General features: G+C 38.0%; 1 protein-coding gene across 1 annotated transcript in view; it reads left to right on the forward strand.

Annotated features, from left to right (window-relative positions):
- NKAIN3 (sodium/potassium transporting ATPase interacting 3) overlaps positions 1–14,974 on the forward strand; it is a 344,946-nt gene that overhangs the window by 168,848 nt on the left and 161,124 nt on the right. Inside the window, exon 4 of the mRNA XM_077163307.1 lies at positions 286–483. Within this exon, the coding sequence (XP_077019422.1) occupies positions 286–483 (198 nt within the window). The remainder of the gene's footprint in view (positions 1–285; positions 484–14,974) is intronic.

The raw sequence follows: 14,974 nt of genomic DNA on the forward strand, positions 1-14,974 counted from the left end.
TAAAAATAAACACGTGGAGAATCTCATCTCTAGATCTTTGATGTGTGCTAATTTTAAAACATCAATATTATTCAAAGCACTGTTATCCCACATTGAATAATGAGAGCTAAATATTTTAGGACTGTGATCCATGTAGCCATTTTTGGCTCTATTTTTTGTAATGTCAGTGCATATTGAAATTCTTTCAACAATTGTATTCATCCTAAACTCCTACGAAGGTCATAGTCAACGATGTGATGTGATATGATTGTGTCCTTTCACTCTCTTGTCTCCCCGCCCACCTAGGATACAGATTTAATGACATTCAACATTTCTGTCCATCGGTCGTGGTGGAGGGAACACGGACCTGGTTGTGTCCGCAGAGTGCTGCCTCCCTCAGCCCATGGAATGATGGACGAGTACACGTATGTCTCAGTCACAGGCTGCATTGTTGCCTTCCAGTACCTAGAGGTCATCCACAGCGCTGTCCAAATACTGCTCTCGGTAAGTGTCATTCTTATGTCTTTGTCTGATCAGGACTTTTTGTATCTGAACTTGGCTTCCATGCTAAGAAATGCCACAGGTAAGACATAAGCCACATCCTTTGAAAGATAGAAACTGTAGCTATTATGGTATCATTGATTACATTTAATGGCAGGTTATATATTTTTCCTCTTGGCATCCAAATACTGGTTTTTAGAACCAGTTAGTTGCTGGAGTGACTAATTTAAGATACAATCCACCATTCAATGGAAACGTACCACCTAGAAGTGGTGCATTGCCCATCAGCTACCTTCTGCTCTTCTGCTAATGCACTCTACTTCTACCTCTCCTATTAATATCTTCTTCTACTAATGCAATTAATTCCAGAGAGGAAAAGATGGAAATCATACCAAATGGTCACTCAGACCACAACTTGCTCAATCTAATAAACATCACATTTCAAATAACTGTTCCTTAACAAGCAAGTTCCTCCAGAGAGTCTTATGTATTTTAGTTCCTATAATTTTGTTGTCAGGATACAGTCCCATATAGGGACACAGAAAAGGGAGCTGGCTTGATTGGACCCAAAGTGTTTATATACCAGGAACTCCTTGAAGTTAATTTGTTTCCACCAGACTGTCCCCCCACCATTTGACCACAGTTTCAAATGGAATTAACTTTGGATGAATATATAATCACTGTTCCTTTGAGAATCAACAAAACTTGGCAGCTTAATAAGTTAAAATATAGACATTCTCAACCAGACTTTTCACACAAACTACGAGTTAGAGTCAAAACAAAGTGATGCCGGGTCAATTGTACTTTGGAATTATTTCCCAGAAAGAATTTTGAGAACTCTGTACTATAATTTACTTTATCAGCTTTCTACTGCTATCATAACAAGCCAATCCAAAACATAATTACTTATAACAGTACGATTTTATTGCTTCAAGTTCTGTGGGTCAGGAGTTTGGACAGGGCTCAGCAGGAACATTCTTCTGCTCTACATGTTGTCGGCTCAGGCCACTCATAGGACCACTCCTCTGGCAGCTGTGCTGGGCCTGGAGTATCCAAAAAGCCTCCCCCCCATGTCTGGTATGGCTATTAGCTTCCATTCACCTCCACCTGACTTTTTTTTTTCGGTAAACTTAACAAGTTTTCATACCTCATGGAAGCTGGGTTTCGAGAGGAACAACCCCAATATGCAAGCATGTATCAACCCCCCACCTGAGTAATGTTTACTCTGGTCCCACTGCCTAAAGCACATCACATGATGAAGCCCAGCATCAGTGTGAGTGGGACTGCAGAAAGGTGAGAATCCCAGGAGGCATGGCTGCTTTGGGGCCACCAGTATTAATGGCCTTTACCTCATTTGAACACTCTACTAATTCGTATTTAATCTTCATTTCTAACACTTTAAAATACTTTTCTAGCATACATTCGAATTACAGTGTTGTAGGGAGCTTATAACTACATTATTTAGGCTGGTGTGCTGGTTTGAAACTGTTGTGTTCCCCAGAAAAGCCATATTCTTAATCCTAATTTGATATTGTTGGGTGGGATCTTTTTTTGGTAAGTTGTTGCCATGGAGATGTGACCTACTCAAATTTGAGTGGGACCTTTTGATTAGGTGGTGTTCCGGATTGCTAGCTACCTGAATGCAATGTACCAGAAACAGAATGGCTTTTAAAAATGGGAATTTAATAAGTTGCTAGTGTACAGTTCTAAAGCCGAGAAAATGTCCCAATTAAAACAAGTCTATAGAAATGTTCAATCTAAGGCACCCAGGGAAAGATACTTTGGTTCAAGAAGGCTGATGAAGTTCAGGGTTTCGCTCTCAAGTGGAAAGGCACATGATGAACATAGTCAGGGTTTCTCTCTCATCTGGAAAGGCACATGATGAACACAGAGTCATCTGCTGCGTCCCTCTCCTAACTTCCTGTTTCATAAAGCTCCCTGGGAGGCATTTTCCTTCTTCATTTCCAAAGGTCAGTGGCTGGTGGACTCTCTGCTTCTCATGGCTATGTCATTCTCTGCGCTCTCTGAATCTCCTACTTCTTCCAAACTTTCCTCTCGGCTTTAGAACTATACACTAGCAACTTATTAAATTCCCATTTTTAAAAGTCATTCCATTTCTGGTATATTGCATTCTGGTAGCTAGCAATCTAGAACACCACCTAATCAAAAGGTCCCACCAACATTTGAGTAGGTCACATCTCCATGGCAACAACAACTTAATAAATAAAGTGCCCCACCTAAGGATTTAACCAAACATGGAAGCAGTCAGTCATTATAGAACAGGTGAGGATTTGAGATGGAGTTATCCAGAAAGGATCTGTAGAAAGTCCTATTGTCTGATGGGCATGACTCCAGAATATAGCATAGGAAACCAACAAGAGTGCTGTATAAATGGAACCATTGCCAGTCTGGACTACAAAGGACAGAAAAGGGACAGATTGAAGGAAAATAACTTCAAAGGCAGAACCACACAAGCTAAGGTCTGAAGGAAAGAAACCACAGACCTGGAGAGTGAACTCACTCGTGCACTTGGAGGGGGTGATTTTGCCCCAAAGGCAGAAGGCAAGCCTTTCACCTCACTGATCAGGAAGAGTTTTGATGCCTCTGGCCTTGGAGAGGGTGGAGCACATTACTTGGTTACTAAGGAAAGTCTTACTATTGCCCCATTGTTCTGAGGGTATTGAGCCTGTGTTGCAGAGAGCCTGGGTGCTGTCCTGATGTTTGGAGAGGGTGGAGCCAAGAAAAGATGGTCTCCTTAGTGTCCCCTAAGGTTGCAACCAACATCCAGTGTTTGCAGAGAAAAGGGCTGCTGTGTAGGCCCTTGGAAAATATGCGACTGCTGCTTTCTAAAACCCCAAGGATAAATGATTCACAAATTTTGAAATCCAATGGCGTTTGCCCTGCAGGTTTTCAGAACTGTTTGGGCCTGGTGACCCTGTTTTCCTTTTGATTTCTCCCCATGGTAATTGGAACATGTATTCTATGACTGTCCCCACTTTGTATATTAGAAGCAGGTAACTTATTCTAAGTTTTCACAGGTCAACAGCTAAAGAATAATTCTGCCTTAGGAAAGACCATGTCTGTAGCTGACTTTGATGAAATTTCACACTGTTTCCAACTTTGTATTGTATTTTTGTTGTTTCTTTTGTGATAGTGTAATGGAATGAATGTGTTTTATATATGGAAAGAACATGTCTTTTTGGGATCCATAGGGTGGAATGTGCCAGTTGGAAACTGTCATGAACCCAAGAAAAGCCATGTTCTTTAATCCTGATTTGATATTGTTGGGTAGGATCTTTTTCATTAGGTTGTTGCCATGGAGATGCGACCTACCCAAATGCGGGTGGATCCTTTGGATTGGGTGGTTTCCTTGGAGATGCATGTCTCCACCTATTCAAGTTGGGTTGCTTCCTAGAGTCTTTTAAGAGGTAACCATTTTAGGAAAAGCTTTAGCACCAACAGAGCCAACATGAGACCCAGATGTTTGGAGATGCAGTAAGAAAATGCCCCCAGGAAAACTGTTTGAAATGAAAAGTCAAAGGACCAGCATATGCCAACCATGTGTCTTCCCAGCCGACAGAGGGGTTTCAGATCCACTGGCCTTTCTTGAGTCAAGGTATCTTTCCCTGGATGCTGAAGTTTAGACACTTTTATGACTTTAGGACTTTAAAGTTGCAGCTTATTAAATCCCCTTTTTAAAAGCCATTTCATTTCTGGTATATTGTGTTCCAGCAGCATTAACAAACTGATATAGGTGGTTAAAAAAAATTTCCTAGAAAAACTAAAGATAAGACTGAAAACCAAATCAGAGCTCTTCTAGCCCTCCAGTTTGGGGAGAGACAAATGTAACACTAAATTCATAGAAGGTAGGGAATACCTCAAGGAATTTTCCTTCAGAGATATAATATAGAATCTGTTCATTCTTAGCTTCTGTAGTCATATTTACAAGCATAAGTATAATATACTATATTAAATATAGTATAATATAATGCTTTCTTCTCTAGTCTCTGATCTTCTTTTAAATCTTAGAAGTTATGTATGAAACTGTGGTAAATATTTACGTTTAAATCTTTATATTAAAATAGTGGAACTAAGTGAGGACAATGTGAGAAATAGACTGTTAACTTTGGCCAATGTACATAACAACCAATGGGTGGAGATGGCTGATGGATGCACCGACTGAATGGTAGAATGGTGAGCTGTGGTATATGCATATGTTTGAATATTGTGCTGCTACAGAAAGGAATGAAGTCATGAGGCATGCAACAATGTGAATGAACCTGGAGGACATTATCTGTTGCAAAATAAGCCAAAAACAAAAGAGCAAATACTGTAGGGTCTCACTTAGAAAATACTTATAAGAAAATTGGGGCCTAGATCATAAGCCCTTATAGCAGTCACGTTTAGTCCAGAGCTGTAATTGTTATTTCTAGATTTTGAGGAGCTGTACTATATATGTATAACCTGTTATTTCCCTGGAACTTTGGTACCTGTGTTACAGCTAAGACTCAAAGTAGCAGTTCTGCAGGTCTGAAAATCAGAATGGCCACATACAACTGATAAGGAAATTGAAAAAGAGATCAGGTTTTAATTAGAGATAAGAATGAAGCTGATCAGGTTGGGTCTAAGGTAAAGCAGAATAGAGGGGTAAGGAAGACATTGTATTTTAGAACTTCACCTACTCTGGGACCAAAGGAAGAGAGGTTTATCTTGTCCAAAACCTAAATTTTCTGTATCACATAATCTAATTCAACCTGTCTGGATACATCATTTAAACAACCCAGACTCATGGAGCCCAAAATGGGAATGAGGGTTTGTAATTGTATATTGCTTAATATAATGTCCGGATACATCCCAGAGTATGTTGAGCAGATAATTAAAAAGTACTGGCAAAATCCCTTGAGGGATGAGAGAAAAAATAAGGAATTATTAAACTTTATCACCATGAAAACCCTGATACCATCTCAAACATTAGGGACTCCCAAGTCAATAGGCCAAGCCCTTGCTCTTGTGGAGCTTATTTATGTAGCAGAGAAGCTAAACCTACCTATAGTTATGCCTAAGAGTTATTTCCAGAGGACCTGTTTTGTTGCTCAGATGTGACCTTGCTCTCTCTCTAAGCCCAACTCTGCAAGGTAAATCATTACCCTGCCCCCCGCCACACACACATGGGACATGACATCCAGAGGTGAAAGTCTCCCTGGCAACGTGGGTTATGACTCTCAGGAATGAGCCTGGCCCTGGCACCATGGGATCAACAATGCCTTCCTGACAAAAAGGGGGAAAGAATTGTAACAAATAAGTAGCAGTGGCTGAGAGAGTTCAAATCGAGTCAAGAGGCTACACTTATACAAGCTTCAGGTAGGCATTGCTACTTATCATGGTTTGCCAAACCCCAACCAAAACCATTCCCACCAACCCTAAACATTAGGGCTTTATCTGAGATTCTACAAGGTTCTGTGCACTATGATTACTTTCCAGAAACCTACAACCTCCAGATGGATTCCTAGGCCATGTAAGTCCTGAAATCCGGAGGGGCCAGTCTCTCCAGAACATTAACTAATTCCACCCCCTTATCCTATATTATCGACGTCCTTTTCCAACATGAAAAATGTTAGAATGGGTGTAGCCCAAATACCCCTAAAGATTGGGAGAAAAATCAAAGAAAAAGGTGGAGTTATGCAGAGAAGATGGGATTTAACAAATGAGTATGATTGCTGGACCATTATATTGATATATCTTTTAGATTCCATGTCTTAGAACAGCTAGAAATAAAAGCCTAAAATTGTGGAATTGAAACCCATACCAAACTCTGAAATCTGTTCTGTAACTAATTTTTGCAGTGCTTTGAAATTTGCTGCTTTTTTGTATGTATGTTATTTTTCACAATAAAAAAAATTGTGGAAGCATATTTTCTCTTAAAACTTTTCAGTCTATTTTAAGATATGAAATTATTTTGTTATCATGTGCTAGACTCTAAAGATGCTTACCAGTTTTTTTTCAATATTTGAAGCATTTTTCTAAAATCTTTAATTTGTGGACAGATCCTCTTCCTTTTAAAAACACATAGTATTTCCAACCCATTTTGTGGAGCGATGAAATGGTGCCCAAATGTTTATAAGGCCAGTAGAATGCCATGGCATTCTTAATTCTAATACAGATGAATAGCAAGGTGAAAGTATTCATTTGATAAGGAGCTATATTGTTATGTAAAAACTTGCCCTTAAGGGAAATATTAAATAAATTATATGTGTTGCCACTTAAAGATACTTGTCACATAAACTTAACTTTGATTGCCTATATATAAACTATACCTATATCCCTCTGTCCCTCCCTTTTGTGGTTTTCTTGTCACAAATTATATCTCTATCCATTATGTGCCTAGTAACAAAGATTTACACTCATTTTTTATGCATTTGAATTTTAAGCTTATAGAAGTAAAAGGCAACATTACAAATGAAAAATGAAATAACACTGACATTTATATTTACCCAAATTACTACTTACACTGGAGATCTTTATTTCTTTATCCAGCATTGAGGTAGTGTCCAATGCCTTTCCTTTCAACATGCAAGCCCTCCCTTTAGTATTTTCTGTAAGACAGTTCTACTGACAACGAACTCCCTCAGTTTTTGTTTGTCCAGAAATGTCTTACTATATTCTCCCTCATTTTTGAAGGACAAATTTGCTGGGCATATTATTCTTGGGTAATAGTTTATTTTTTCAACACTTTAAATGTGTCCTTACATCTTTCTGGCCTCCGTGGTTCCTATTGAAAAGTCAGATAAGACTTTTTTTAAAGATCACTTATATATGACACATCTCTTCTCTTGCTATTTTTAAGATTCTGTCTTTGTCCTCGGCATTGGGCAGTTTGATCATAATGTGTCTTATTGTAGATATTTTTGGCTTCATCCTGCTTGGTAGTCATTAAGCTTCTTGGATTTGCATATTCATATCTTTCATCAAATATCAGAAGCTTTTTTGCCTTTGTTTCTTCAGATATTTTTTCCTACTTTATCTCTCTCTTCTTCAGTGACTCTTATAATGCATCCATTGATATGCTTGATGATGTCCCACAGTTCTGTAGGCTCTGTTCACTTTTTTCTCATTCTTGTTTCTTTCTGCTCCTCATTCTGAACAATTAAATTGTCTTGTCTTCCATTTCACTAACTCTTTCTTCTGCCTCTTTGAGTCTGCTCTTGAAACCTCTATAGAATTTTTCACTTTAGCTGTTGAACTCTTGAGTTCAACAATTTCCATTTTGTTCTTATTCATCATTTCTACATCATTATTGAAATTAATATTTTGTTCACGCGTTATTCCCCTAACTTCATTTATTCCTTGTCCATGTTCTCGTTTAGTTCATTGATCACATTTATGAGAGTTTGTTCTAAGATCTTTCAATAGTAGTTCTAGAGACCAGCTTTCTCTGGAATGTTTTCCATTGAATTCCTTTTTACCTGTTTGTAATCTATACTTCCCTGCCTCCTGGTATATTTTGTAACATTTTGATGATAGCTGGCCATTCTGAGTATTAAGATGTGGTCCCTCTGGAAATCGATTTCTCCCACTCATCAGATTACCAGACTTTGAACAAGAAGAAACAAAAAGCCAAAAAAAGAGAGAGGGGAGGGAAAGAAAATAAAAGACATACTAAAAAACAGACAAAATGTCCACAAAACATAACAAGAAAAGAAAAAACAAGGTAAGAAAGTTATGAAGTGCACTGCCTTTTCAAGTTTCTTGCTATGATCTGGTGGGAAGCCAGAAGCTGCTGCTATTGAAGTCAAAACTTAGGCCAATGTCCCAGCTTATCCCTCAGGGATCCACCAGACCCAAAAATATAAAACACAGAAAAAAAAAAAAAAAAAACAACCTACAGAGAAAGAAAAAGAGGTGCACTGGTTTTTTATGTCCTGGAAGATACTGAAGTAAGGCCAGAATATGCTGCTTCTGAAAGAAACCATGGTTAGCATCTGTGCTGAGCCCCAAGAAGCCACTAAACCAAACACAAGAAAAAGAAAGAAGCAACCCAACCAATGAAAAGGTACACTGGGTCTTTGAGTCTTGGTAGATGCTGGTGAAAGGCAAAAAACTGCTGCTGCAGAAAGGGCTGAAACCAAGGACAGAATCTGTGCCCTTTGGGGTCCACCAGAGCAGAACATGCCCACAAACAGAAGAAAATAATTAGCCAAGGAAGGTACACTAGCTGACCAGATGGATGCTGGTGGGAGGCTAAAAGTGCTTCTGTGCTGGTCCCTAAGGGATTCCCCAGACCCACCTTAACCTTCAGCTCCAACTTTTGGAGGAAGAAGGTTTTTCTCTGTTAGCCCTGGCCCCATCCAGCTGCTTCCAGAATCCAGCCACATTGCTGCAGTCACTTCTACTGCTGCCTCAGGGCTGAGCAATAGGGACTGGTCATTGATTCCTACTTTCACTTTCCAAAGCTGAACTCTCAACCGTCTCTTGTTTCCTGTGGCATTCATGTTGTTGTTTTAAATATCCATTCTGGTTCCAGGATTACCACCTAATTAATCCCAGTCTCTTTTTCCCACTCTTGTTTTTCTGGGGGCAGAACAATTTGTAAAACCTCCTATTCTACTCTTTTGCGATTGCATACCACCCAACTTTTATTGAAAATACATATACTTTCCTCATGCCAGTGTCCTTGAATTCATTCCTACCTGTGCCTCTCACAGCTTTTGGCAGAGTAAATATATCTGCACATTTCTATTTAAAGTATCAAAATTACTACAGTAAAACAACAATTAAAGTACCCAGTGGAAGACCAGTAGCAAGCGCCATGAGTGCTGAGACTTTACCTTATCACCGTATTCCCAGTACCTAGGGCTGCACCTAGCTCAGAGTGCCACTCATTCATATTTGTTGGATGAATTATTGAAAAAAACTTTGGGGATTTTACAAATCACGAAATGCATACTTGGTAAATAGTGGACGTGATTTAGTAAGGCTATGTCTTGATTTCCTTTGATACCCTGTGGTAAAGAGAAAATATCCAGAAAGCATGTGTCCAGTTTATTTCTGATGCAGATTCTATTTGTTTGGGTTGAGGAGGTGCCCAGGTATGGGGAACGGGAAAGCATATTTACAGAGAGAAAAATACATATGAAATTAAATACTACAACCTAAAATATAGCATTTCCTTTTCCTACTAGAGAATGTAAATAAAATCTTTCTAGTTGAAAGCATCTTTATTACTGTTTAATCTACTATATTTAATTTACTACCATTACTACCAATGCTATATCTTCCTTACTTAATCCCCAATCATCTGAATATCAAAGTCTTGCAAAGTTAAAATGAAACAAGTAACCAAAAATAATATTTGCATCAAGTAAGACACATAAAAAGTCATTATCCCTCATATATAGTGAGATCATTTAAATATGGTATAAGTACCAACATTTAATAACTTAGTACATGAAGAATATTAATAAATTTGTTTACATAAGAGAAAATCCAAATTTTACACAAAGATCTAAAATATGATTAGTCTTGATAGTAATCTGTATATGAAACTTAGAAAATTATTTTCACCTATTTAGCAACTTTTAAAAATAATAGCACTTAGCTGTGTAGTATTAATCTGTGCTGTCATTCTTTAATGCAAGGGCCATTAAATGTCCATACATTTTGGTTATGGACCCCTACTCAGTGAACTTTCTCCTGAGAAAATGATTCAACAAAAACCAAAAATGACCAACATGAAGGTATTCATTTCAATTATATTTATAATAGCAAAACCTGGGTGTGTCTAAGCATAAGCTATTTAAAACATATTCATTCATAGTATATCATCATGATTAATAGAAAAATAGGAATACATATGTTGCTTTTTAAGACTATTTATAATACATGGGAAGGTATTTATGATTTAAATAGAAAGTCAAGGAAGGAAGATAGGATTTTTGAAAAATAAATAGAATTATGTGTATATGCGCCCCCAAAATGTTTTTAAATCTTAAAATCACATTTTTAACAACACAATTCATCACATGGTTTTTATACAGGAGTAGAAGAGATGTCATTGTAGCTTTTCTTAAATTAATAAATGTTCCTACATTTCATAATCATCATTTGATCATCTGGCAGCACATTTCTTTTGCATGAGCAGGACGGGAATCGAACCCGGGTCTCTGGCCTGGCAGGCGAGAACTCAGTCCACGGAACCACCATGGCCTGCCCTTTTTCTCTTGTTTTTTTTTTTTTTTTCAGCACTCTTACTCTTGAGTTTAAGTTTAATTTAACTAGTTATCATTAGTTATTCCATTCTACCGGAGTGCCAGTTTTGAGGTCACTAGTAATGAGTAGGCAACTTAGGGTCTTTTTCCATTTTTAGGATCAGTTATTTGCTGGTAAACATAGACCCATATGTTCATGTCAATTATTTTATTATTTTTTTTTTTTTAAAGAGAGAGGGAGGAAGGGAAGGAAAGACAGAGAGAAGGAAGGAAGGATGGAAGGAAGGAAGGGAGGAAGAAAGGGAAACATCTTTTAAACATTTTCTTGTTTTATTATTTTTTGTTTGTTTGTTTGTTTTTTACATGGGCTGGGGCCGGGAATCAAACCGGGGTCCTCCGGCATGGCAGGCAAGCACTCTTGCCCGCTGAGCCACCGCGGCCCGCCCTCATGTCAATTATTAAACAAGACACATATAATTAAAAGGAACGCCTTTTTAAAACTAGTAGACTAATCTTATTATTTTCTAAATCTGGAAGAGATCTTTAAAACTCACCTTATCTATTTCTCTTTAGAACTACATTTACGCAGATACTGTTTTGAATCCTCACTGTCAAGCTATTCTCCCTCATATCTGACAGGTGACACGTCCTATTCTCTAACATCTTTGGCAACTGTCACCAAGATCAGACCTGGGAAGCAGAGAGCCTTGGGAATTGGATATACGTTATCCCCGTGTCCTTTGCATGGCTCCGTCTGGTCTCATTAACATTCATCACTGTTCCCTGCTCTCCATAGCAGACACATTCAACTGAAAGATAAATTAAACCCCAATAGAGAGGGTGAACAGTGGCATTAGACCACATGGTATCCTGTGGAATCTTTTTACTCAAAAGCTGTATGGATATCTGTTCTGTCTGCTTCGAGTATTGCACAATGACAGAAGCACACAATATTATTGCTAGTTCAGTAGCACACATTCACATAAGTGAATGTAAGTCAAAAGATGAGCTAATTTTAAGCTTTTGAAATTGTACCTTTCCAAAAAAATGTAAATACAGTTAAAAGGTTTTTTTTTAATTTCTATGGTACTATCTCCATTTATTTAACAAGCTTAGTATGTGCTTGTAGCTGCTCTCTATGCTTTAAAAATATTAACTCATTTAATCCTCTATATGATCCAAGAAGTAGGTATTATTATATTCATTTTACAGATGTGAAAACTGAGACTCACAGAAAGGTAAAGTAATTTACACAAGGTCACAGTGCTAGTGACCAAATGGAACTGGATTCCAAACACGGGCAAATGGATTGCAGATCCACACTCTCTTAACCACTATTCTGAGCTGGCCCTAATGTCTGAAAACAGAACCTCCAATTTCCTCGCCAGTCCTTTGCTGATTTCAGTGGTAAATTCTCTTAGAGCTGTAAGATTGAATCTCCTGTGGTAGTGAGTGCATTTACTTGACAACCCCATTTATTTTAAAATAACAAAAAGTGCAATTAATAATTGGTAGTCAAAATATTTGTGAGTTAATAGTTCAAAATGTTTATTTTCATCCTTAAAAACATCTCCCAACCACTTTTGTTTATTATAGAATATGCAATTTTGACACTTTGTAAAATGCTAATTATGTTTGGCTCCTTTTTTCTCACTTTCTTTCTCGCTGGGGCTTACTAGTCACTGCTAAGAAGAAAGAAATTATAGCCAGCCTCTCGCACCCCAAATTCATGCCCAAATCACCCTTTTCCCCAGAGAATCCATCTTTCTATGATAAAGGTGATTTTTACCTATACTAAATGTTGAGCAACTTTTAAATACTACTTAGAAGTACTACATATTCAAAATAAGTTACACCCTAGACACCATTTGTGCCAGTTTGAAAGGTAATTATGTACCCCAGAAAAGCCACGTTTTAATCCTGATTCAATCTTGCAGAGGCAGCCGTTTCTTCTAATCCTGATTCGGTACTACAGGTAGGAAGGTTTTGATTAGATTATCTCCATGAAGATGTGACATGCCCAATTGTGGGTATAATCTTTTGATTAGATGGAAATGTGACTTCACCCATTCTAGGTGAGTCTCGATTAGATTACTAGAGTCTTTAAAAAGGGAAACAATTTGGAGAAATGTCAGAAACATCAGGGCCAACAGACAGAGGGCTGACAGAAACTTCAGAGCAGAACTGGCACAGATGCTGACATTTGAAGAACAGAGACACAGATGTTTGGAGATGCTTGGAGCCCAGCAGACATCACCATGAGATGTTAAGCAAATCAGAACCTGCAGAGAGCCAAGGGAAGCCAAGAAATGAAAGCCAGCCCCGGAAAAGTAAAGTGGTCCTCCCACAGAAACAGAGGCTGACAGCACCGAGCCCAGGATCAGGGAACCAGCATGTCAGAGGTGTTCCAAATATACCAGTCTTTCTTCAATTAAGGTATCTTTTCTGGATGCCTTAATTTGGACATTTCCATAGGCTTAGAACTATAAACATGTAACTTATTAAATTCCCCCTTTTAAAAGCCATTCCAATTCTGGTATATAGCATTCTGGCAGCTTGCAAACTAACACACCATCACTACTCTCTATATTTAAATCCATCCTCAAAAAATGAATTGACAATTTGTCCAAAATTCTACCCACCCAAGAAAATATTTATTGGACCATCAAACTACTGAGATGGGTTTGCAGTTTTGAAGGGAAGACTGCCCTGTCACCCGCATTTATAAAGACTTTGACAGAGACATTTGCATTTATGAACCAGGGAGTGCCTGCTCAATAAAATTGTATAAGGTTGAGAGTGTTTGGTGGAGTGTAATTTTGAGTCTTTCCTATCTCAGTATCTGTGTCTTTGCAATGTAACCTCTCTGTTTTGCTCAGGCCTGAAATGTGTGTACATGTGTTTTCCCCTTTTACTCCATTTATTTATTTATTCATTTATTTATTCTATTAGAGAAGTTGTGGTTTTATAGAACAATTATGCATAAAATACAGGGTTCCCATATACCACCTGTGCTGGTTTGAAATGATGTATGTACCCTAGAAAAGCCATCTTTTAATCCTAATACGATTTTGTAAAGGCAGCCACTTCTTCTAATCCCTATTCAGCACTGTATGTTTGAAACTGTAATTAGATCATCTCCCTAGAGATGAGATTTAATCAAGAGTGGTTGTTAAGATGGATTAGCTGGAGGCATGTCTCCATCCATTTGTGTGGGTCTTGATTAGTTTCTGAAGTCCTATAAAAGAGGAAACATTTTGGAGAATGAAGGAGATTCTGAGAGAGCAGAGCAGAATGACATAGCGACAAGAAGCAGAGTTCACCAGCCAGTGACCTTTGGAGATGAAGAAGGAAAATGCCTCTCAGGAAGCTTCATGAAACAGGAAGCTGGGAGAAGATGCTAGCAGATGATGCCATGTTCACCATGTGCCCTTCCAGATGAGAGAGAAACCCTGACTGTGTTCACCATATGTCTTCTTACGTGAGACAGAAATCCTGAACTTCATCAGCCTTCTTGAACCAAGGTATCTTTCTCTGGATGCCTTAGATTGGATGTTTCTATAGACTTATTTTAATTGGGACATTTTCTCAACCTTAGAATGTAAACTAGCAACTTATTAAATTCCTCTTTTTAAAAGCCATTCCATTTCTGGTATATCGTATTCCAGCAGACAGCAAACTAGACCACCCTATTATTAACATCTTGTATTAGTGTGGTACACTTGTTACAATTGATGAAAGCACATTTTTATACTTGTACCATTAACTATAGTCAATTATTTAACTTTTTCTTTTGGTGGAGGGGAGGGGTTTATGGTCCAGGAATCGAGCCCGGGTCTCCCACATGGAAGGCAAGCATTCTATCACTGAACCACCCATGCACCCTCCATGGATTTTGAAAAATGTTTATTCTGGTACCAAATAAACAACCTAAAATTTCCAGTTCTAAACACATTCACATATACATATATATTTCAGTGCTATTAATTACGTTGACAATGTTATGCTACCATCACCACCATCCATTACCAAAATATTTCCATAGTCCCAAATAGGAACTCTGTACGTTTTAAACCTTAATTCCCTATTCCCTACTCCCACCTTATCCCCTGGTAACCTTTATTCTAGATTCTGACTTTATGAATTTGCTCATTCTAATTATTTTTAATGACTTTATCAAAATATAATTCACGTACCATACAAGTCATCCATTTAAAGTGTACAATTCAAAGGGCTTCAGAAATATGTAGCAATCCCCATAGTCAAATTTAAAGTACATTCAAAAAGAA

Source organism: Tamandua tetradactyla, chromosome 6, assembly GCF_023851605.1.
Source record: "Tamandua tetradactyla isolate mTamTet1 chromosome 6, mTamTet1.pri, whole genome shotgun sequence".
Taxonomy (NCBI): domain Eukaryota; kingdom Metazoa; phylum Chordata; class Mammalia; order Pilosa; family Myrmecophagidae; genus Tamandua; species Tamandua tetradactyla.